The sequence below is a fragment of the Crassostrea angulata genome, chromosome 3, assembly GCF_025612915.1.
Source record: "Crassostrea angulata isolate pt1a10 chromosome 3, ASM2561291v2, whole genome shotgun sequence".
NCBI classification, from domain to species: domain Eukaryota; kingdom Metazoa; phylum Mollusca; class Bivalvia; order Ostreida; family Ostreidae; genus Magallana; species Magallana angulata.
Window position 1 is genome coordinate 35,019,265 of NC_069113.1, and position 26,795 is coordinate 35,046,059.

Sequence of the window (26,795 nt, forward strand, 5' to 3'; positions counted from 1 at the left end):
ATTAATTTTCCAGTATATTTGATGAAGTTTTATGAAATCTCATAAAACTTAAATGATTCCACTTTTTTTTAACTGTATGATTTAACTTAATAATTATGTATATTAACATTTTGTGACACATGCTTGTAAAATTACAATTTCTGTTGTTCCTGTTTGAATTTCTCTTGAGAGAAGGAGGATTCTGGAATACCTTGAATGAGTGTAATACTCAATGGAGAATACATTTCATTGTTTTACAGCAGCATTCTTTATTCCCCAAAAATACCAGCAAAGTGCATCTCTTTATTATCAGTGACAGTTTTAAAAGGATTTTGACCTGGCCATCCAAAGAATTTGCATTTGAAGAGAAAAATGTAAAATTTCAATTAAGCGAAAAATCTGTCAGAGGCTATCTCTTTCTTATCCCATTCTTTGTCTCTATTTAGTGCCTACCATTCCTGTCAGATTACACAGACATCTTTATAGTACTGTAGAGCTAAAAGAAAGTGGGTCGTTTTGAGGAGATTAATGACCTTATATATAAACATGATTCTTTTGTTATTGTCTATCCATTTATTTTTGGATTGAAGTGTACAACAGTGTATTGTAGCAAACTGGAATATATGGCCTTTTGTCTAAAGCTCATTGATGTCTATCTTTTATCTCATCAGCATTAAAAAGATTGAAGCAATCTCTATACTTTTATCGTCGAACGGCAGTAAATGATTTGATTGAACAATTTTTCCAAAAGATTTCCTGGTGCAAAATAATTTCTCATCTTTTTCATTCAATTGAATTGATAAATTTCTGTCATTTGATAGCTATTTTTTTTTTTAGGAGAATGGGTTATAAATTTGAAATCTTATTTTTTATTTTTCAAAACATTACAATGCTAAAAATAGCTTGTTGACTTGAAATAACAGCATGTATTGAAGGGCTCATTTCATGAGCTCTGTGGTAGGTTTGAAGTGGAATATAAATGCGCACATTTCAAAATTAGACATATTGTACCAGTTATCAAGACCTGCAAAATTTAAAATATTCAGTCAGAAACGTTTTAAATGTCATCACTCAGTATGAATCATGAGCAAATTATGATGGAACAAGAAGATTGACAAATTGTATATTACGCAATCTAATTAACATGGTATTCTTGGAAATTAAGGCAGAAGTCTTTACAGATTAAAGATCATGGTCCAAAGGATTCTGAGTAGTTCTGCATTAATTTGAACATTTTTTTATTTTCTCAGAAAAAAAATAAATTCAACATGTATTTTAAATAGTTTTGCTTAATTAGCTCACCTGAGCTGAAAGCTCAAGTGAGCTATTCTGATCACTTTTTGTCCGTCGTCCGTCCGTCCGTCCGTCCGTCCGTCTGTCCGTCTGTCTGTCCGTCTGTAAACTTTTTACATTTTGAACTTCTTCTCTAAAACCGCTTATCCAATTTCAACCAAATTTGGCACAAAGCATCCTTATGGGAGGGCGAATATAAATTGCAGAAATAAATGTCCGATCTGTATTCAAAGTGGAGAAAACCTTGAAACTGTAGAAAAAGGGGGTTGCATTTTTAAAAATCTTCTTCTCAAGAACTACTGATTCCAATTCAACGTAGTTTAGCATAAATTATCCTTATGGGAAGGAAAATATAAATTGCAAAAATTAAGGTCTAATTCTGTTTCAAATCTGAGTTATTACGAAAATAATAATAAAGGAAAGGCGTGTTTCAATCAGTTTAATAGCCTCGGATTCGGCATCCGGTAAAATGGGTAGACAAGACTTGGCCTGGGCAAAACAAAAGATAAGCAGTTATTAATCTGCCAATCTCATTAAAATTTCAGGATATTTGATGGACCAGTATTTTTGTATTTGCTGTAATTATTGCTGCAAAATAATGCGTATTTGGAATTGACGGTTGCCGATCTGCCCCGGCTTTTATTTTGCCACGGCCCGGTTTTGCTTACCCATTTTACCAAGACTCGTATTCCATACTTCTAAAACGAGGTTCTTTGTTTAAAGCAGCCATGACATTATACGAAAAAGGGTCGATCTGACTATGATGAATTTGCTTGTTGTGCAACAGTTCGCGTATGAAGTGAAATTTTTGAAACATGAAAAATATATTGGTGCCGATTTTGTGAAGTAAATTGAGGCTAAATATTTCAATGCGTTGACAGTTTTCACACATGACGTTGATGTTAGCTGTTCTGATTTTCGTTTCGTTTTCATTATTTATGCTTTGTAACCTGGAAACTGTCGTCTGTATTTCGTGATTTTTACGTATCAAATCAAACAGAGACTTCGGTAAATCAAACAGTTACGTTAACTGTTTACCTGCACAAATTAAGCAAAATCTGATGTAGGAGTACTGAAATACAATTCATTCTATCGGTAATTCGGCATTATTTTTTGCGTAATGGTAGATTAATGCAATAGGTTTTTGTTGAGATGCTCGGCATTTTCTCTAGTTTATTCAGTTTAAATAGAGTTTGATATCGCTTACGGAAATATGTAGGTATATACATGTATATATATGATTCATTTCGAAAAAATAAATTGTGTTCTTTATTTGTTATACATGTAGTGCATGTTTCTTGTGTTTAATTGTTAACAATTTCTATTTACTAACCATTTTTGAGTGTTTGCTTCGAATTATAAGCAAGATACAGAGATTTGCTAACAATTCTATGTTTATACACAGATCTTAAAAGCTAAAAATTAAATCAAAGTACTGATAGTACTGAAAAGCGCTAACCCAGCTTCTGTATGTATATAACAGATATATGTATATAGCATTTCAGCTTCTGTATACGCACTTTATTTCCTCATCACTGCATGACAGTCCCTGCAATGATGTATGTAAGCCCCGTACATTAATTTCACAATAACCCGTAAATTAGATTCACAATAGCCCATGCAGTTATGTGCATAAACCCCTAAAACTGGTTCCCTAACCAGTTTAAATGATGTATACTTTTGCTTAAAGGGGGCGGTTATTCGATGCACCGGAAGTTGAAGTCTAACGACAATAAAGGGCTGAGCTATGCTTAGCGCTTTAAAAAGTAAAAAAAATTGTCAATATTTATTACGAAAATTTTCAAAATCTGTTACCTAACCTTTTTAGCTCACCTGAGAATGGGGCCACAATGGGGGGTCGAAGTTTAACAAATGAATATATAGAGTAAATCTTTAGAAATCCTCTTCTCAGAAACTAATCGGCCAGGAAAGCTGAAACTTGTGTGGAAGCATCCTCAGGTAGTGTAGATTCAAAGATGTGAAAATCATGACCCCTGGGGATAGGGTGGGGCCACAATGGAGGGTCGAAGTTTAACATATGAATATAAAAAGTAAATCTTTAAAAATCTTCTTCTCAGAAACTAATTGGCCAGGAAAGCTGACACTTGTGTGGATGCATCCTTATGTAGTGAAGATTCAAATTTGTGAAAATCATGACCCCCGGGGATAGGTTTGGGCCACAATGGGAGATCGACGTTTTACATAGGAATATACACAGTTAATCTTTAAAAATCTTCTTCTCAGAAACTAATCAGCCAGGAAAGCTGACACTTGTGTGGATGCATTCTCAGGTAGTGTAAATTCAAAGTTGTAAAAATCATGACCCCCGGGGGTAGGGTTGGGCCACAATTGGGGATCGAAGTTTAACATAGGAATATATACAGTAAATCTTTAAAAATCTTCTTCTCAGCAACTAATTCGAAGGCAAAGCTGGAACTTGTGTGGAAGCATCCTCAGGTAGTGAAGATTCAAAGTTGTGAAAATCATGACCCCTGGGGGTAGGTTGGGGCCACAATGGGGGATTGAAGTTAAACATATGATTATATACAGTAAATCTTTAAAAATCTTCTTCTCAGAAACTAATTTGCCAGGAAAGCTAAAACTTGTGTGAAAGCATCCTCAGTTAGTGTAGATTCAAATTTGTGAAAAACATGACCCCTGGGGGTAGGTTTTGGCCACAATGGGAGGTCGATGTTTTACATAGGAATAAACAGAGTCATCTTTAAAAATCTTCTTCTCAGAAACTAATCAGCCAGGAAAGCTGGAACTTGTGTGAAAGCATCCTCAGGTAGTGTAGATTCAAAGTTGTGAAAATAATGATCCCCAGGGGAAGGGTGGGGCCACAATGGGGGGGGGGGTCAAAGTTTAACAAAGGAATTTATAGGGTAAATCTTTAAAAATCTTCTCAGAAACTAATCAGCCAGATGATTCTTTATAATTGTTAAGACTTTGGCACCAGGACAATTCTTTGGCCTCACGAGAAGGTTGAGAGTTTACTGTACGTTTATATCCCATATATAAACTATTGTTAGGGATCTTTTTGAGAACTGCAATACTCAACACATGATATGACTATAAATCATCCTGTTAGAAAAGGGACTAATGATTATAAACATAAGAATATCCAGGGGAAAATGGATTTTATTTATACAGGATTTACATGAATTATTGTATATTGTCCAGATAGTTTGTATTATGACTCCATTGAGCTGATTTTATCATACCTATTGTTCCTCAGGTGAGCGATGTGGCCCATGGGCCTCTTGTTATTTTTTACTTACACATGCAGTTTCACTATGCAAATTTTTTTTCCATTATATGTAATCAGTATATTCACACATTTTAACTTGTGAAATTCACTTGCAGGGGAACATCTTTGACTTAGCATTACGAGTTTTGTTTGGGCTGTTTTCACGGAACCAAACCAATTTTGTTTTTGTACTGTTTTCAACTCCTTGTGGATTTGAGATTTAGTGAGCATTAAGATAAGGAGGTAAAGGCAGTTGGAATCCAGTTTAAATACAATATTTTGGCCACATTAAGCGGTCAGGTACCAGCAGGCTTATGCATATAATGAGAAAACCTATGAGGGATTTAAGAAATAGGGGGCTACGAGGTACAACGCTTGATGGAAAATGAAATTGAAAAATATTTTAAGATAAATTTATTTGTAAAAGTATATAGGAGAAGTAAAAACTTCAGATCACCAAAAAGTGCACATTTTCAATTTCTCCTTCACATTGAATGTCAAAACTTTGAGAGAAAAAGATGTTGCATCTTGTTCAATGTTAGGGTTGGTTTCGTGGTTTTTACTTAACATATGTTTTATATCGAACTAAAGTTAGACCATCATTAATTTGAAATGTGAATTGATGTGAATCCAAGAGCTTTCAACATGGTTTTTCAATGGTGTGTAACATTTTATCTTGCAGAATGAAGGAAGATTTTGTACAGAGAATGTCTCTGTAAAAGCGGCTGTGTGCATGTTTGGTGGCGAGGCTAAAATTCGGAAACTGCCAACACCCGACAGGACATTCAAGAAGGATGCTGCTGAGAATGCAACATCATCACCATTCTCAGACAATGCGGAAAATTCAGATGAGAAACTCAATATTCAGGAGACAGATGTAAAGGGCCAAGCTAGCGATATGGATTACACCATCAGTGGGACTATATCCCCTCTGCCTGGAATTCACGAAAGTTCGGGAAAGAGAGGAACGGAAAGTAAGATTTCTTTTGTGTTTGGACGACCCCCATCACCTACGAGTCGATGCATGTCCCCGCCTCAGGAAAATCATGTCCACGCTGTCGCTCGCAAAGGTCCAGGACCTCCTTCTAGGTACAGGGGCCGGAACGGTAAGCCGCCAGTTTACGTACCTCCCAATAAGTCTGCTAAAGTGCCTTACCTAGCCATTGTAGGGATGATTGGGAACCCGGGACTGCAGTGCTGTGACCAGTGTGTGGCCTGTCTGGTGGACCTGAAGCAACAAGCGCTTCACCTGATGAACTCCGAGGGTTTTCTGAAGAAGACCACTTCTAAGGTAAAAAGAATGCATGAGGAGCAGGACTAACAGCTCTATAGATAGCTACTTCACTAACGCTTTGAACCTGACTTTGTATTTAGCTTACCAGGAAGGGGAGCTTTATAGCACTTTTGGCCTGGACCGATAATACCTGATATTGTTTTTAGCTCACCTGGAAAAGAAAAAGGTGGTGGATTGGTCAGTTATTTTGTTAATCTATCATTGAATGGTTTCAACATTCTTAGGCATGAACCCAATTTATAAATTATAGAATTTTGCAAATATTTTTATCTTGACTAAGAATATAGAAACAAAACAATAATAATAGTTTAATATCTAATAGGTCTCTTTATAATTATTTGGTTTGTAAATATTGGGAATTTTTAAGGTGGTATGGGGCACCTCCATATTATGACATACTTCTTATTGAAATAAACAATAAATCAAGTCTAATTTTTAATATTCTTTCCCAAATCATTTACCTAACATTGAGCGCAATGGGTTAGAGTGTTACATACGAATCTGTAAGTCTGTAAGACTTTTATAAATGAAACTTCCTCTCCACCCACCTCTACTAATCCTCTGAAATATTTTATATAAATAGTCACACACATATAGTTTCAATGACTTTTCTAGGTATTAGCTACAGCATTTTGTTAACACCTTTCTAATTGAAAGGAATTATTATTTTTTTTTATCTTCTTTCAGTTTGATTTTGTTATATTGAGTGACATTCCAACAAAAAGACAATTAATGAACAAAATTTCACATATAAAAGAACAACAGGTGTTGTTGATATAAAATATTGTTTATTTAGCCTGTACAACGTTTTAATAAGGCAGATCTTTATACATCCAGGTGAGAAAAAGGTCAGGTTTATGATGAACTGTGACAGGTTACTAGTTTGAACTCAATAACTTCGCACCTGATCAAGTTAAAATGTCCGAATCATTGCTCTGTGCTCGTAACTCTTATTGAATTAATAACCGGCCAAAAAAATGATATGGTACCTGGAGGTTACTATAAAAATCTCTAGAAGGTGAACACCTGCAGTGACCACAAGGTTAGGCTTGTTAGTGTACATAACTGTGGAATTTTTTTTGATACATTGTGATTTTGATATTTTTTTTTTTTATTATAAACGCTACCTATCTGGGGGAGCCTTAACTGTTTTAGCACAATACCTGTTATACTGAAATTGTGTTACGATTTTAAGTACAGGGCTTTTCGGCATTCCTTTCCAGTCAATGATTAGAAATTTATGGACTACTGCATTTTGTCAATGTTTGAACATTTGGACAGTTAGTTCACTTATGGGAATTCAAAATTGACCACTAAATTATAGGGCCGCAAAATGAAGTCATAAAAAACCCTGGAAAGGTGGCCCTGGGGGGTTGTTGTGGTCAGCTCTGGACACTGGAACATTGGTCCACAGCCTGGGGCAAGGATAACAGGATTCAACCATAAAAGCCAAATTTAATTTCATTATTGCCGAAAAACTTGAAAGAGAAAAGGGAAAGTATAATGGGTATGGTATTGTACCGACAGATGTTTAAAGAGAGGAAATGGACAGTATCTGCGTGTCTAAAGTCAGAAGCTGGGCCATAATTCATGAGATTAGAGCGATTCTAGTGAAAATCTGAGGGTTTAAGATGTATAGGTGAGAGCTTTCTCACTGGTAATTTGTCATTATTTAATTAAGCACATGTTCCTTGTCAGATTTTTCAAGAAACTGTCTAAATTTGACACAGTATAGCATACCTCAAGAAAATTTATGATATTGTTCATTTTTTTGTTAGAGAACTTGTAATAGAACTATCATTCTCATGTCTTGTAAAACATTTCAAAGATTTTGACACATTCTTACATGGGAAATTGCCTATTATAGTTTTTTAAGTGGTCCAAATATAGATAACAAAATTCCACGCCGTATTTTACAAGCCAGAAAGCTTGACCTTTCGACATCAAGTGATTATGACCTTGAAATTAATGATTTTGTTATTTGAAAGTGTTAAGTCATTGTACTTATTTTTTTTGAATATCAATAATAATGTGAAACAGATTTCCATACTAATGAAAGTGTCAGTTTAGTGTTTATTATTGAATCACTCCATATATGATTGATTTACCTTCTCATATGTTTGTGGAGGGAAAGATTGATAGAAAGTGAGAAGGAGATTTGAACCCTTAAAATGGCTTAAGATAAAAAAAAAAAGAAGATAACTGCATGTCGTAAATACTCAGAGATTATCAATTACTTTCTACTTTGATTGAATAGGCCAATAATACTTGGTCCTGTACGGCTCTTATTAGGGGATGATGGTTTTGTCGTGCCGTAAACTACTCAAGTAAAACAAGCACCAGAGTACTTAATCCGTTTGATGTGTTCATTTTAATAGCTCTTTTTAGTCATTTTGAAGAGGATGTTCATAAAAGAAATTGGCTATGGTACAGTACAGTAGATTTTTCACAAGAGAAAGTAAACAGACTCATTAAAAAAAAAGAAGAAGCCTTTTTGGACTTGTATGGGAAAAAAAAGAAGGGGGCTATTTTTAACAAGTTGCAGCACACAATTCACCCTCAGACACCATGCTGAATCAATTGTCTGTCATTGAACTATAAATGTCATTTATTGTCTGTGAGTTGAGAAGTTTATCACTGCATGGTACAACTTGGGGTCTCTATAACGGAGACTGAGCTCGAAAAAATCTGCAGGATGAGTGAGTCACTGAGGTCCAGAAAAGACTCGTTTTGCTCATCCAGGCTGAACTGATCTCATCAAAAATGTTTCTGAAGAGACCTTTTGATGCTCATTGCTGGATCGAAAGTGACTTGTGGATCATGCTTCAGTAGGACTAGTGAAGATGACCGAAATGGGATTGGATGAGCGGATAAGGCTTTAGAAATGAGGTTGTTATCTGTGTATCAAAAATAAATGGATGGAGTACTAGAACAAAAAAAATAACATCCAAGAATTAATGTCATCTTGAATTAATCTATTGTCAGCTCAAATTAAAGGTGGTTAGGATATTGTCAGTAGTATAATGAAAACTATTTAAAATGCAGATCCACAATTAAATGGATCCAGTTTTCTTTCTCCAAACCTGATGGGCAAGCTGTGTTAAAATTCCTTTACCAACTGTCTAAATATTCTTGTGTAAGCTTTTTGGATGGCCATTTGCAAGCAGGCTTGAAAAATTAATAATTAACTTAATTATAAGAAATGGGCCAGAATGGAAGGGAACTTCTAAGACTTTGGTCTGTTGGATGTTTGTTGTCTATCTGTCTGTGTTGTGTGTTTATAATCAATCTTATCTTGGTGATTAGCCTTCTGCTGACGGATTCATGAAGCTTTGCAAAAACAAGCTTATCTTTCCATTCTATGCATTTGTGAAAGATGTTTCAATCTGTTTTTTGTGTGGGTATTTCTTTTTTGAAAACAGAAAAAAAATTGTAGAAATCGTCTTATCAGATGGGTATATCTTCCATCAGCAGGTGAAAAAATTGAAGACTGCTGGGAAATGCTAGCTAAAGCAAACAGAGTCACTTTCTTCAGCAGAGATTAACTCGATACAGACATCATTTATTCATTGACCCGACAAAGAGAGGAAGATGACAATCTGAAACTCTGCATTCAAATAAAATTTCAGGGCCGTTTCCTGATTTTAGATCATTTCCAGTGATGCAAAATCTTATTTTAATATTTTACAGTACTCTTTGAGAAAATTACTATTTTCAGTTTAAATTGCATGCAGGTAACAATTTCAGAGTGCATTGATAAGTCTTGGGTTGAGTTATTTGATATGTTTTTTTTCATGGAGTACACAATAAAATGCAATTTCAACACATATAAATGTCAGAGCTCAAATTTCACAGAACACTGGGCATTAGCTCCTACAACAGATAAGGATAAAAGTTGGTCCATTTCAATCAGTGGAGACTGATATGGGGAAGTCAGATCTTATCTCACAACTAATTATAAATGTATTGAAATGCAATGATTGAATATGCATTATATTGTCTCGCAGTATGCAATTTTTATTACGAACTGTCAGTTGTGTCATAAACTGGTTTCTAAACTTGGGTTTGGAATTTGCACAGTGGAGTAATGAAATTATTGTAAAATTGTTATTTATTAGAATGAACATCTCTGGTTCCTTTTTCGAGACATTCATTTGGGACTAGTAAGACGATGTTAAGATCCTGCCTCGTAAGGAAGTGATCTACTATCTCTGTAATTCAATTTTCTCTCTTGAACTGGTGCACTCCATTCCATCTTGTATTACATTCCATACCAATCTCTCCGAGATAGATGGCCATCGAATAGATGAGTCCCATACAATCTACTATCATGGCTGAAAAAAAAATCATTTATTTATTAATTTTGTTTCCTCGGTTAGTTGTGTTAGAAGAAGATCTAGATAAAGTCTCGCCATTGACAGTAGCCAGGATGTATGATGTCTGCCACGCTCAACATGTGTTAAACATTCTTTGATGACCAAAGAGTTTAATAGCTGTTGTTTATCGAATTTCACTCCAATCAGATGAGTTAGCTTGTCAACGAGTGATTTGAACCAATCAAGAGAAAAACCATTTGTTTTAACTACAGATTAAAAACAAAAGATTTATCTAGAAGTGTATTAAAGATATAGACTTGTAGCCTGTATAAGCAGAATATATAGTGAACTGCAAGGAGATATAGAATGGAAGCTGTTATTATATTGATTGAGACTGAAACTCATAAAGACATCATCAACTTATTTCCCAGGTGGTATATATACTGTACAAAACTTGCACATAAATTTCACAACTTTCTAGTAAAATACTCATTCCTTCATGTATATATGAAAATGTCAGTCTTTCCCTGCCATTGCATCTCGATCAGTTCAGTTTTATATATTGCCAAAAACACACAGTCTTTTATTTATATACTGGTAAGTAAATAAGTTCCTGGTTACAACACATCACTATTTGGCATCATCCACCGAGTTAGTTTGCAAAAAGGAATTAATTCGACAGGCAACAGATGGTTGTATAAAAAATGTAATTTTTTTAAGCTGAGATCAATATTTTCTTTTGAAATCAGAGGAAGTTAGCATTTTGAGCATGCTTAACTTTTTGGAGAGGAGTGCCTGTTGTTCCGGAATTATGGATGGAAGGTGCCAGATTGTCCCAATATTCTCTAAAAAGTTACAAGGTCAGGTGCAATCAATGCCAATTAAAGATGGTCTGTTCTCTAAACTGATGGAAATGGAATTAGGTAAATGAAGTTGTTGTTCAGTGATTGATGCCTTTCATAGCTCTGGGCCAGCTTTAAATTCACCTTGTTTTTCACCTGTAGAACAAATTATTTATGCACATATCAATTGAATTAAAGGAAACTCTTTTTTTTTGCATTTTTCTTGGAGATATCTGAGAGGAAAGTTTGAAGTAATAAGAACATGAGATAGCCAAACTGACACAGAACTTGATTATGGGAAAAAAGTAACGATTTATAGCCTTTATTATTTCAGATCTGCAAGGCATTACATAATTTTTTTTTGAGCTAGCTGCATTAATGGAAATCAAAATGTGCAAGGCTTTATAGAATTGAATAATTCATGAACTTCTGGCAAAATCATAAAATGCTCATAATGTTTTTAAAATATTGATAATTTTTGCCAATGTTGTTGACCCTAAAAGTTTTTTCACAGGTTTAGAAGAGAGATAAAGTAATTATTGAGCTAAGAAAATGACAGAGTGATGTGATTTTTCAAAGCAACTTGTTGGATGTGTAGGAGAGAGGTTTTAAATTATAATAACCAAGGGAAAATCGGTGGAGTCATAAAGCTTAAATTTAGGGGATTTGTTAGAACAGGCTGAAGAATATTCTCTAGGATTTCCGACTGAGCTTGGGAATTGGGATGCCCCTGTAACTCGGATCATCTGGGCGGCATGCGACTGCCAAGTAAAACAAGATAATCCATTCATAATGATAAGAAAATAGAATGATGATTTCATTAGGATTACCTGCTTAATTGGTTGAGATTTACTGGCTTAGAAGTCAGATGAGGTAAATATTGGCCCTGAGAATCTGCACTGAATCTGATTCCATGATGATGCAGGAACAGCATTAAGAGTGGAGTGGGGGCAAAGTACTCTTGCATGGCTTTTTGAATTAATTCAAAACAAAGTAAAATTTACTATAAATTGCATGCATCTTTATTTTGCCCCCCTCCCTTTTCCTTTAGTAAATTCTAAAGCATCAAGAATAATATAGCAATAGATAAAGAAAAATTGTAGAAATTTTCCATTTTCCACTTTTATTTTCTAGAATTTTTGAGTCTGACTCATCATTTTTTGTCATGAAAGTTTTGAAAAGAAAACGGAAGGGCACATGTCAAGTGCCCGGTCATTTGTCTTCTTGTTACCAAAGAATGTTTTAAAAAGAGTCATCAACCTAGCTGTAGCTCCTGTTATTAATGAGTAAATAAATGACCATGCACTGCCAGGTGGTGAGATATAGGTATCTCTGTGTATCAGGTCAGGGAGGTCTATCTGTACAACAACCCCCACGCAAAACTTGTACAATATACCTGGAAATACCTGATGAATATTTATTAAATGCATGGTTTTTTTTTAGCTCACCTGAGCTGAAAGCTCAAGTGAGCTATTCTGATCACATTTTGTCCGTCGTCCGTCTGTCCGTCCGTCTGTCCGTCTGTCCGTCCGTCCGTCCGTCCGTCTGTCCGTCTGTAAACTTTTTACATTTTGAACTTCTTCTCTAAAACCGCTTATCCAATTTCAACCAAATTTGGCACAAAGCATCCTTATGGGAGGGCGAATATAAATTGCAGAAATAAATGTTTGATCTGTATTCAAAGCGGAGAAAACCTTGAAACTGTAGAAAAAGGGGGGTGCATTTTTAAAAATCTTCTTCTCAAGAACTACCGAGGCAAATTCAACCTAGTTTAGCATAAATTATCCTTATGGGAAGGAAAATATAAATTACAAAAATTAAGTGGTAATTCTGTTTCAAATCTGAGTTATTACGAAAATAATAATAAAGGAAAGGCGTGTTTCAATCAGTTTAATAGCTTCGGGTTCGGCATACGGTAAAATGATTCCATACTTCTAAAACGAGGTTCTTTGTTTAAAGCAGCCATGACATTATACGAAAAAGGTCTTTCTGACTATGATGAATTTGCTTGTTGTGCAACAGTTCGCGTATGAAGGGAAATTTTGAAACTTACAAAATATATTGGTGCCGATTTTGTGAAGTAAATTGAGGCTAAATATTTCAATGCGTTGATAGTTTTCACACATGACGATGGTGTTAGCTTGTTCTGATTTTCGTTTCGTTCTCATTATGCTTTGTAACCTGGAAACTATCGTCTGTATTTCGTGATTTTTACGTATCAAATCAAACAGAGACTTCGGTAAATCAAACAGTTAACTGTTTACCTGCGCAAATTAAGCAAAATGTAGGGATACTGAAATACAATTCATTCTATCGGTAATTCGGCATTATCTTTTGCGTAATGGTACATGTAGATTAATGCAATAGGTTTTCTTGAGATGCTCAGCATTTTCTCGAGTTTATTCAGTTTAAATAGAGTTTGATATCGCTGACGGAAATATGTAGGTATATACATGTATATATATGATTCATTTCGAAAAAATAAATTGTGTTCTTTATTTGTTATACATGTAGTGCATGTTTCTTGTGTTTAATTGTTTACAATTTCTATTTACTAACCATATTTGAGTGTTAAGCTTCGAATTATAAGCAAGATACAGAGATTTGCTCACAATTCTATGTTTGTACACAGATCTTAAAAACTAAAGCTTAAAAATTAAAAAAATTGGCAATATTTATTAAGAAAATTTACAAAGCCTGTTCTTCCAGAAACCAACTTTAACAACTTATTGTATTGTAACCTTAACCTTTTTAGCTCACCTGAGGGTGGGGCCACAATGGGGGGTCGAAGTTAAACAAATGAATATATAGAGTAAATCTTTAAAAATCTTCTCCTCAGAAACTAATCAGCCAGGAAAGCTGAAACTTGTGTGAAAGCATCATCAGGTAATGTAGATAAAAATTTGTGAAAATCATGATCTCCGGAGGTAGGGTGGGGCCACAATGAAGGATCGAAGTTTTACATAGGAATATATAGAATAAATCTTTAAAAATCTTCTTCTCAGAAACTAATCGGCCAGGAAAGCTGACACCTGTGTGGAAGTATCCTCAGGTAGTATAGATTCAAAGTTGTGAAAATCATGACCCCCGGGGTACGGTGGGGCTACGGTGGGGCCACAATGGGGGATCGAAGTTTAATATAGGAATATATAGAGTAAATCTTTAAAAATCTTCTTCTCAGAAACTAATCAGCCAGGAAAGCTGAAACTTGTGTGAAGGCATCCTCAGGTAGTGTAGATTCATAGTTGTGAAAATCATGACCCCCAGGGATAGGGTGGGGCCACAATGGGGGATCGAAGTTAAACATAGGAATATATAGAGTAAATCTTTAAAAATCTTCTTCTCAGAAACTAATCTGCCGGCAATGCTGAATCTTCTTCGGAAGCATCCTCAGGTAGTGTTGATTCACAGTTGTGAAAATAATAACCCCTGGGGGTAGAATGGGGCCACAATGGGGGGTCGAAGTTTAACATATGATTATATAGAGTAAATCTTTAAAAATCTTCTTCTCAGAAACTAATTAGCCAGGAAAGCTGAAACTTGTGTGGAAGCATCCTCAGGTAGTGTAGATTCAAATTTGTGAAAATCATAACCCTGGGGGTAGGTTTGGGCCACAATGGGAGGTCGATGTTTTACATAGGAATAAACAGTGTAAATCTTTTAAAATCTTCTTCTCAGAAACTAATCAGCCAGGAAAGCTGAAACTTGTGTGAAAGCATTCTCAGGTAGTGTAGATTCATAGTTGTGAAAATCATGATCCCCAGGGGTAGGGTGGGGCCACAATGGGGGGTCAAAGTTTAACAAAGGAATATATAGGGTAAATCTTTAAAAATCTTCTCAGAAACTAATCAGCCAGATGTTTCTTTATAATTGTTAAGAATTTGGCCCCAGGACAATTCTTTGGCCTCCCGAGAAGGTTCAGAGTTTGATGTACATTTATATCTAATATATAAACTATTGTTAAGGATCATTTTGAGAACTGCAATACTCAACATATGATATGACTATAAAATCATCTTGTTAGAAAAGGGACTAATGATTATAAACATAAGAATATCCAGGGGAAAATGGATTTTATTTATACAGGATCTACATGTATTATTGTACATTGTCCAGATAGTTTGTATTATGACTCCATTAAGCTGATTTTATCATACCTATTGTTCCTCAGGTGAGCGATGTGGCCCATGGGCCTCTTGTTTTTCTTCTTTTGACATTCAGAGTTCAGGATCATGTTAGATAGGTGCAGACTTATATTTATGATGATTTTTTCAAGAAGGTTATGTATAATTTCATTGATTTTTCAATCAGTTGTATGAGAGTGGCCAGTAACTAGTCTTTAAGTACAGCAGGTAGAGATTTGCAGTACATGTACTAGCTGGCATTTTGGTACAGATATTGTTCAGTGTGTAATAGGAATACCCCACTAATAATTGCCTTTGTTTATACTGGCCAAAATCCAGGGCACCTGTCAACAAGGTGTATTGGTATAGGGGCATATACATGTAGTCTTGTCAATTACTGGAGTATGAATTAAGTAATTATTATAATGACATACCAAGTATTAATTTTTTTTTTTCAAAAATGTAGATTTTTTTTTTTATATTTTAATTTTATTAAAAATAAAGCACATTACATATTTCTTCAAATTGGGGAAAAAAAATATGCATTATAATACTTTATGTTTTATTTTAAGAAAGAAAATCAATGGAAAATGCATTTTAGATGCTTCGAAGACATTGCACTATAGGACAAACATATCACCTGCCTTTACTCCATTGATTTCTTGGTTCAGACAGTCATTTAAATCGGTTAATCAGAATACCTCTTTTGCAGACTGCTACGGAAAAAACCCCACTGCATGTGATGTAATTTGTTCTTGCCCTGTTAGGGTTTTTATTTTCTTAGTCTGTGTCTATGCATATGTAAGGTGACGGCATGGCGAAACTCAACTCCCTTGATGGGGTTCACTTAAAAAGAAATCAGAAATTCAGATTGCTTGGAGAGCTGGAATGTTAATTATTATTTGGTTGTAATTATAATGATTTTCCCATAGCTGCAGTATTTTAGCTGGACTTTAAAAGTTGTGGAAGAAATCAACATCATTAGAGAATTAATTCGGACATGCGGAAATGAATATCTGGTGGGGATCAGTTTTTGAAAACTTTCTGCCAGAACTTCTTTTTCCTCCAATATTATAATGAACTCTGCAGAATGATTTTATGTTCGTTTGTTTGAAAAAATGATGTCCATGTCCATAAACAAAATTAACATGAGGCAGAATATGTTTATTTATGGGGAACTTTATGAAATGAAGCGGTTAGGAAAACGAGCAAAAGGGGGAAAAGATTTATGGAGAAATTTGATTATTTCAGAGAGAAAACGGGGAAGAATCTGAACTATAACCATTACTCTGGTAAATTGACTCCTGGATGTGAAAGGTCGGTTATTAAGATCCCCCCCAAAAATGTATACAGAAGTAAGAGGCTATCCAGTTTATTTTATCTGCAGAACTCTGACTGCTTTGCTTTTTAGCAATTTGTGAAGAGAGAGTTTACAATATGTTGTGATTGGCTATCCGAGTGCTGTTATGTAGATGTATGCTTTAAACACCATTGTGATAAGGAAAACTGTTTATATTATGAAGCAAGGGAAATGGGATTTGATTTTGGAATCCCGAACATTTTGTTTAATAGTTTTCGATAAACAAAAGATTGAAATCTTAATTCAGCTGCGAAATTTGGCATCAGATATTTTTTTAACAATTCCGAAACATGAAGATTAAGTATCTCAAGAATGCAGTCATTTCTAGTGACTGTTTATTATATGACTCAGAATAAGACTTATTTCATATAAATGAGGCAGAAGGATTTAAGAATTCTTTTCCTCCAGAAACTTTGCGCCATTTGTGCAGGGAAACGCATCAAGGCAACAGTTGGGGAAGATTCTTGTCTTCTGCAGGATCTTCATTAGGAATTGTCAGATTCAGAAATCTTTGAAGTCAAAAGATCTTACAAATTCTGAAGTACATAGTACTTGAGGGACTTGAACATGCAAAAAAATGGCTCATCGGTCACTTGGTGCTTCAAGTTAATTGAGCCCAACCTTGGCCATTATACACTTAAGCTCTGGAATCAGTTATCTATCTGTTGATTGTTGTAAAAGTCTTTATTTTGGTTAACTGTGTTAATGCCATGATTGTTAATGCTACAAAAAATGATTTTATTAATCATTGATGTGTGAATTATGATGAATTCATGCAAATTAAGAGGGATTTGGAAGGGTGACAATTGCTCATGAATGTGATGCAAGCCTAAACCTGAGAAGACATTCTTTGAAAAAAAAAATGCTAAAACTGTATTACATGTATGTTAACAAATAGGTGTTTATTGAAACATTTGAAAATGATGTGTGGATTATTCTGGTTGAGGTCAGCGGCTGTGATTTAGAGCCAGGGTGCGAGAGTTCAGCCTCAGGTTAATGGCGGTGCCTCCCTTCCTGAGTATTGGGTATGTTTGCTGGTGATCTACCTGTGTGTATTGAGGAGATCTCCCCTAATTTCCTCTGTTTATATACATCTACACATCAAAAGAAAATTTCAGGACATGCATACCCATCACCTAAAACAAGCATTCTTCTGTAGTTTTCTCTGTCCAAGGTTTTATCTTGCCTCTTGTCTACACTTTGATAACTGCTGCTTAATTTCCTTTTTGTATATAGACTGACAGCTTAAAATCTTCATTTGCAGGAATGTACATACTCTTGCATCAATACAATATATGATGCTGTATGATAATGACGTTCTCTTGTTGTATTAGATAACTGTGATTGAAGCGGGCATTATTTAAACAGATTATTAACCATTAATTTGTCTAGTAATTGTTAAGTAAATTGAATTAAAAGAAAAGTCCCCCCAAACCACTTCTCCTGTATATTAGGGTGAATTTCTCAATTACAAAGGTATGAGATTTCTGAGATATTTAATTTATATGTAAATTCTCTTAAGTTTGATATGCAATATTTGTGTGAACCCTCTTCTCACAATTACCTAATATATTAGCCACCTGTGAACTGAAGGTTTAGAATGCATTTTGTTTCAATTTTTAGAAAGTATTTCAAGTTTAAGTCTTTTAAATTTAGTATTATGCTAATTGAGGATTTCTAATTTGTCTAATTTGTAAAAGTATTATATATTATATTTATTTACATAAATAAGATACATCAAGTTAAATTATGTATCTTATTGATGCAAATGGCATGTTTTGTGTTCATGCAGTATGGATCAGGCAAGAAATGAGAAATTATCATTGGATTGAGGTGTAAATAATTAACATTCTATGCCACAATCTTTTTTATAAAAGGCAGTCAATTAAGGTGGCATTTACAAAGTTGTATTTCTGATCCAGTGATTGAATTGTAACAAAGGCAGGTTGAATGTTCAATGATATCCTGCGATTGTATTTATTGGATCCCTTTCATTAACTGTTATGTGGGATCTTAATACACATTTTATCCTTCACACTCGTTATCAAGCAGATGGCTTGATTGCATAATTCATTTTTTGTTTTTTTTTGTGAAGAGAGATGCATTTCAGAGTCCAGTTCCCCCAACCTGGCCCCAATAAATTGAATTGAATGGTGATTTAGAGTTCTTTCTAACCGTACCAGGTGCTTCCTCTTTTCCTGATTTAATGGTGACAAACTTTCTCTTTTGGATGCTAAAGATTTTTTTTTCTAATTTAAACAGTGTTCTCATTAAAAGACAAGGGTATTAGAGCACCACGTTAGCAAGAATTAATTGCACTGTCTGGCCTCAATTAATGCACAGAGAGAGAGAGAGAGAGAGAGAGAGAGAGAGAGAGAGAGAGAGAGAGATTTGCATTAAAGGTCATAATCTATTAAAAAAAAAAATCAATAATAAAATTTTTCAAATTTTTAATTTTTGAACATATAAAGATAGCTGCGTGTTACAGAATGGGTTTGAACTAATCCAGGAGTGACTCCTTTGTTTTAAAGCTAGACCACTTGACCACCAAGACCCATTTTGGCAAATATGGATACCAAACAAGGCAATATATGAAACTCAGTAAAACTCTTTGTTGGCCTCATGTATTGGCAAAGTGTTGAATTGGGTCCGAGTTTGTTACGTGGACAATTGTTAATTTGAAGTTTGGACAGTTTGAATTGACATAACTAAGGATTAGCAAGAGGGCAAACAGTGTTTTAGGTTTCTGCTTGTGACACGCTTGTTTGTTCAGATAGATTGGGATGTTTGGGCCCATGCGAAACTGATACACAACACGAATGACGATTGTCAAAACTTCTGTGTCTTATAATAGAGCCAAATATACCAATACACCCTAAAGGGGGAACGTTCTAATTAACAGCGAGTTAATCTGGTTAATAAAAAGTGGGTGGAGATCGCCGTATTTAAACAAGTGTGGATTTGTCAATAAGAAAACATTTTTTTGTTGTATCCTTCAGGCTAAAGGGCTGTGTTATCTTTAATTAGAGGAGTTGGAAAATGTGAAAAATTGCTGAGAAAATCTCTTTGAAGGTGTTTGTTCATACCTTTTTATCCGACTAAGTCAATAAAACAGTTAAAATGATAATTTTTTGTCTGTATACTTAAAGGAGAATCAAAGGATGACCTGCTAATAGCAGAACCTTTTCTAGGTTGTTATAGTCCTGTGATGGTGAAGAAAATGGAGGCTAAATACCTAGGTCAGGGAACAGTTGAATAGACAATTACTTTTCATTTCATAGGAAAAAATTGGAAAGTTCATACATATTATGTATACATTGTATTACAAATCCTTGCAGGTATTTACGTTTTCTCAAACTGTTTTACGAAATGGAACCGTTTGCAATTTCATTATACAAATGCAGCCCAGGAAGTCCAATGGGGGAAAAAAGGGGTCAGAAGTTTGTTGGGATTTAACCTGAGAAAGTAGTTGCAATGTTGTTTTAATTTATTACAGTAAATAATCTTCATGTAAGAAAGAGTCCTAAGTATTTGCCTATTGTTGCACAAGTGTTCTTGACTATTCCTAAATATTAGCTCGGCAAACAAGATAAGTCCAGGTTTATGTAAGAATTTATTTGTTCGGGCTTTAACACAGTTTTTGGCATCTTTGTTTTTTTCCCTGTTGATACTTTTAGGAGCTGAAAATGGTCAAGATGAAATTTGCACCCAAAAATTAACCGCAAGATTTATCGGCATTCAAAACAATATATTTGTGTTTTTTTATCTGTTAAAAAAATTGTACGGGGTCACCGAGAGCAGTGTGGTTATATTTTCCCCATGTATTTGTCTATCAGTGGTCAGTGAGAGAGAGGGAGAGTTGTCTTGTAGTGATAGCACTAGGGTATTATAACTGCTGCCGGTCATTGACCTCACCTGAGAGTGAAGTGGACACAGCCTATAGAGATCAGGGAAATGGAAACTTGACACCTTAAAGGAAGTTACTAGATAAACTGATCAGGTCACAGTTAAAAAAAATCCAGCAACAAATAGAATTCAGTCAGTGAATTACGACAGCTAATGTTTGATCTTTAAAGTGACAGGAGTAATTTCTAGTAGATCGATCAGAGGGATCAATTAAGTAGTAAAATGAGAAGAGATATAAAATGGTAGGTAATCTTTTTTTTTCTTTATATTTAATTTTTATAATATTGGTTTTTTTTAAAGTATTTCTTTTTGTATGGAAGTAAGAACAATCATATGGTTGTAATTTTTTGTCTTGAAATTTGTTTTCGGCTATTGAAAATTACAGATTAAATTTTTTGCCAATTTGATTTTTAAGTTTATCATGCGCAGCGCGCAGCCCTTGTCAATTACTTTTTACAAGAGTCGCAGACTTTATGGATCTGCAGATGGATTTTAAAAGGTCAATTTTAAATCTAACTTAATAAGCCTAAAGCTTCCTTGCAAAATGGAGTGGGTTTATGCTTATTAAATGCTTCTTGCAGAATGGTAATCTACGAAGTTGTGGTTCTTGAAGTTTAATTACGCTGTTCTACATGGATAGAAGTGAACGACATGGGTCCACTAGAGTTATTAAGGCTGGATTAGGAGTATGCTATCCTCTTTGGTTCTTATGTCAGCTGTTAAGTAGTGGTCTGTAAATAATCCTGATCTGCCTAAGTGACAGAGGGTGGGAATTTAGGCACTATTGTCTATATCTAATCCCTATTTGTCTACTGCTTGCCAAAATATTTACTTTTGTAATTGTGTTTCCTTGAACAACCTTGAACAATGGATATACATATTGAAGTATAATCTCATAGGTGAACTTGAATTTCACAAGGAAAAGCCCTTAAAACTTTAGACATTACAATTCTTTGTTAAAGTGTTCTTTTTTTTTTTTCATGTTTGCTTTGAATACATTTCAAGCATGTGGCATTTTGTAAACATTAGCTTTATGCATGTGTTAATGTTTTTACAGGGAAATCGGAAAAGTAATTGAAACCTTTGATATACTATATTTATGTCGATAATTGGAAATACATCTCATTAAAGTGCAAAAACTGGCCTTTTGAGATTTGTAATGTTCGCTGTCATTATATTTGTAAATGTTAAATACATGTATAAATTCTTTGATAAGGTCTAGCTTTGATTTCTGTATTGTCAGATAAATAGCAAACTTGTATGGAAATGAAGGTCTTAACTTGTCAGCTATCAGAGTTGACAGAGAAACGTGTGGGATAATGTTTTTTGATGTGGCCATGTCTGAATTCCTCATTTTTATGAATGATGTAATAATCCCTTGTAATGCGCATCTCTTAGCGTGCATTTTGACAGATTCATTCATACAGGTTATGATTGAAAGGCAAGCCCCAAAGTCATTTATTTTTCAGTCCAAGATAAGAAGAGCAGGATTTTTTCTCACCAAACTGTGAGGTGTGACTTTTGCTGGTAGTCAAGTGTATATATATACGTAGACAAACCCTAAATCTAAAGGCTTTACAAGGTTATAAAATCAAATATTGACCCTTATGTATTATATTTATCTTCCAAGAGCATAAAACTGCATGCCTTGAATTTTAATATTTATATACCAGAAAGTCGCCATGACATCTTAAGGCATTAAAAAAATTTTGTGACTCTGAAAGACCAGATCGAATCTTGAAATCTTATCCGTTTATGCTCCGACACAAAGAGATTTTATTGGAGGGGGATGTTGAGTATTGACTGAGGGGTGATATGATGGAATTTGGGGTGAGGAATGTTAAGATATGCAGGCCCATGTATTCCTCGTTTATGTGTCTTTATCTACGGTCAGCTTTGATCAAGTGTCCAACGCTGCATCCACATACACATGCTGTAAGAATTAAAATTGACTTCTATTTCCGAACATGAAAGAAGCTCTATATACACTGGTCACTGCAATCAGAGGGGTGTATATACTGATGGAACATCTGCGGAAGCGTTAAAGATGTGGCAGACACGCTTCTGATACTGCGGTTATGTTGCTGATATCGTGTAAACATCTCGGGATGATGCAGCAGTCATTTTGTGTGCAGCGTATGATAGTGGTATCATCAGCGTAGGACAGGTTTATTGGGGCACCTGTCGGTAAAGGTTATCTTGATGAACCAGGCCCTCTCCCTCTCTGACTCTCTCTTGTATGTATATACCAGGCTCCGAGTTTACACAGAAAATCGCAACTGTTTGCATGATTCATCAAGTTCCGTTGTCAGTTGCACTCCCAATAAAAACCGTTACCCTTGAAATGTGTAATTACTTTTTTGTAATGATCCTAACAGGAATTTTTGGTTTAAAAAATTTATTTCTACATGTTGAGGTCACACGTACACGATACAAATTTTACAGACAGCAAATTTGATGTGATGTAGAAATACGTATATCTGTATTTGATTTAGGGATTTTCTATTATCTTATCCATGGTGATGAAAGGTTGCATCTTGACAGTTCGATAACCAAGATACGAAACGGAGATTGTTTGTATAGATTGAGTCTGACTTAACAGGAAAACTAACAATTGTACGGCAAGATGTGGCCTGGTTATGTTGACAGAAGCTATTTACCTGTGACACAATATAAGTGGATACTGTGCCCATTTTTAGTACATGAATTATAACGCAGAAATGTTCCGTGAACGTCTAGGTCCGAGAATCAAATTGAGTAAATCACAACACCTGGGACCTTGGAAAACACATTAACATTTTGTATTTTACTTTGAATTGCACCGAAACAGACTTATTGAATGTCACAGATTTTTTTGGCCATCAAAAATTTTTTCTCAAGTAGAATGGCACTCTTTGGTGTATGACAACAGTAAAATTAAAACCCAGTTTTCTTTTGAGAAGATATTTTATCTCAACTCAATTATTAAAATCAGATGAATTTTTTTTTCAATTTATACATATCTCAGTGTCATATTTTTTTTATTTGACATTGTATATTTGTGAAGTAGTTTATAATTCATAATTGGGCTATGTGCACCCATTTTGGTTAAGAAATGCCATGTTCGACCTTAGAAGGATTTATTTAAAAGAAGTCTGCATGCAAGATACCGATATTATATTTATATTTATAGCTTTATATTCCTGCAAGCTAAATTATACCTTATCTATTGAATTTTATCCAGAAGTTTTGTATTAATTTTATTTAATTTATTATTTTTAGCTTGTCTGAAACAGCAATAATAATATTCAAAGGAAAAAATGCATAATGCATTATTTCATTATTTAATTGGTGAGAAATGGAACGAAATTACAGTATCAAATAGGGAACCAAATTATGGGTTAATGTCAGAATCCTAAACCAGTGTGAATTGTTTTGTTTATGTAGGGTGGGAGGTGGGCGCTTCCAGACATAGATATATAGGAAGTGTCATGGTTTAGTGTTGTTCTAATTTGGGTCTCTTTTCTGTGGTCTCCTTGATACAAGCTGATAAATTGATGCAGGATTAGGAAGTCTCAGTGACCTAATGTCTGAAAGCTTTTGTGTCATTATATCGGTAGAAAGAAGACTGATGAATGGATGAAAATTGAATATCTATTCAATGATCGTTTATAAGAGATTATGTATGGAGACATTAATTTTGCTCCATACTACATGCATTCAGCTTTAAGGGATAAAATGCCAAATGTTAGTTCCCTCATTTGCATCCAACCTTTAAAAAAAAACGGGTGGGATTCAAAGAGATTAGAACAAATTTGAGGGGGAAGAAAAAAATTAGGTTGTACGAAATCTTGTTTTTCTCGTAGTTTGTAAGATGGTAATCTGCATAAAAATGTCATGAGCTTATACAGTTTTAGATATGTTTTACCTTAAATTATATATGTTAATGTTTGTTTATACACCCTCTCCACAGGGCAATGAGGGGAAATTAAAAACATATTACTGTCGTGGACTCTCTCTGTGCAACTTATCACCATCTTTGTTTTGGAAGCTCTTCGCACTGTGTTGCATCTGTTGGAAATTTGGCATAGCTGATTGCTTAAAAAATACAAGACAAGATTTTACGCTAAGGTATCGCTTCAAAGTGTGAAGTAGTAGGGGAGGAGGGGAAAGTTTCCCAGGGAATAATTAGCCCAGATACCGATATGCCTCCTCTGTCTTGATCTAATTAATGGTGTTGTGATTTATGTGTAAGATGATGAGGCCTTTTTTCCAGGATCATTTTAATGTTTTAATCGCTGTCATACATTTTAATTATTTGTCAATAAGAGGTTAAAGTTTAGTCATCATGAGGGTAAAAGTATTTGCTACAAAGTGCATTATGGAATATGATGCATTGAGTATTGTAGCTTGTAGCAAGGAGTGCAAGCAAATTGTTTTGTAAAAATGGAATGAATTTTATTTGTGAATACATTTATTTGGGGTATATGATGTTTTCTATCTCTGTCATATTGTAAATAATTATTAAAAGTCTTTAAAGATGATATGAATGATGGGGTAGAATCCTGCCCTATTTTCAAAAGGTTGACGATATCATGTAGAGGTAATATTATTTTTGCAGAGTTTTGCAGTGGAGAGAATCGGGGAGCACCTACAGATTCCTGATGCATGTAGGCAGTTTCAGCAGGGTCTCTGTAATGTTTGTGACACATCTATTGTCCAGCTGAAGCGAGAGGTGACAGCTATGGTCCAGAGCATCCACCAGGCTCAGACAGAATCCCCGGTCCAGTCTGGTCACGTCATCACACAGCAACCCAGCAACAGGTGAGTTCACAGATGGAACCCCCATGGACAGGGCCACATTTACCCACTTCAGTAAATATAGCAAAGCATGAAGGACAAGAGATGTTAATTCATTATAAATATCATACTTTGCGACCAGTCTATATATTACCATGTCATTATTATAGGATGAAGGCTACATGTTGAATAATGAAACTGACTTTCCTGTAAGCTTGAATTCATTATAAGCATTTATGCTATAACCTAGTTGTACTGTGCCGACACAACAAAATATTCAGTAACTTGAAGCTTTAGAAATCTATCCACAGTGATACCCACATGGTCTTCATGTTTACCGATATGATATCAATGATTTGGAGAGGGTGTCATTAAAAGTACAGAAAAAAAAATGTACAAAGTACAACATTTACTGCTCTTCTTCAACTTCTGAAAAACCAGATTTACCTTACCATAACTTGTAATAGGATAGCATGTTACAAAGATAACAGATTTTCACATGTTACTTGTTAATTAGTTTTTGAAAGACCAAAGTTCTTGTCTTAAATGGTCCCCTTAGTCTAATGCATGCAAGACTGCTAAGCAATGGCTTTGTTAATCTAAATTATTCAATAAAGGTTAAACACTTGGAATTCCAAATCCACTATGCTGGTAGTCAGGAACACTAATTGCTTGTCATCTTTGCCTCCTGTTGATTTCACATGAATAGTGAAGCTGAAAATTATTCCATGGAAAGTTGGTGTCAGAGCGATCGGTCTCCTCTTTAGAAGGCATCGAAATCACCAAGGAGATGAAGCAGTCAAATGACAGCCGCCATTAAATATGGATATCATGAGTATTTGCTTGCATGAGTCTTGAAAAATCACCCTTTGCATCCGCCAGACAAAACAGATAGCTTTTTTGTAGAGCTATTAATTATTCCGCTCCGTTCCTGAGTGGTGTGTTTGCTGAAGTGTTTTATAAATCAGTGATTTCTTGCAGTCTCATCGTCACGGAGACATCCCCATCATTTAGTTGCCTTAAGGGGCAGAAATTAAAGGTCAGGGTCACTGCAAAGTTAGCTGCAGTAGTAATTAGACTGCACTCTTAATTAGGCCTCAGACCCTTCTGTATTTGTAGTAGACCTTGTGTAATCGTGATCTCTATCAGTGGGTTTTGATGGATCTCTCATCAAAAGGTAATAACGTGGTGAAAACTATATAATTGATATGACCTTGAATGAGCTTGAATAAAAGGAAGTGTCATTGTATATTTGTAAGTATTTTAGGGGACTGAACCTTTTGGCTCTATTTTAGCAATAAATGCACAGTGTAGAGTAAAGCACGATACAAGATGATTAGAGAATGGAGCGTGCCAAACGTCTGGGCTGCTGACATGCTGATGACAGAATTGGTGATATAGTCTGATTACCATGGTGATAGATCACAATACAGTGCCCACTCTGATTCCTCAGTGCAGGAGAGATCTGGACAGGGGTGGAGGTTCCCATAGATCAGTACATCCATCACCACATCTACACACAACCCCCGCTAATATATCATCAGCAGGCATATTGCCACCGTTATTTTCTTTTATGGAGAATATTCATGGCCGAAGACAATCGGGAATCACCCAGGCAACAAGGGATGCTGATAATTTAAAGCAGAATTGTA

The 26,795-nt window shown here is 35.0% G+C and overlaps 1 protein-coding gene across 5 annotated transcripts in view; it reads left to right on the forward strand.

The window, feature by feature from the left end:
* LOC128175940 (kinesin-like protein KIF26B) overlaps positions 1 to 26,795 on the forward strand; it is an 89,955-nt gene that overhangs the window by 18,093 nt on the left and 45,067 nt on the right. For 4 of the 5 annotated variants that reach the window (XM_052841858.1, XM_052841857.1, XM_052841859.1 and 1 more), the window contains exons 3-4: positions 5,205 to 5,813; positions 24,965 to 25,167. In XM_052841858.1, the coding sequence (XP_052697818.1) occupies positions 5,205 to 5,813; positions 24,965 to 25,167 (812 nt within the window). Of the gene's footprint in view, positions 1 to 5,204; positions 5,814 to 20,588; positions 20,607 to 24,964; positions 25,168 to 26,795 lie in introns of those variants that run through there. The other variant, XM_052841861.1, reaches the window with a different exon arrangement.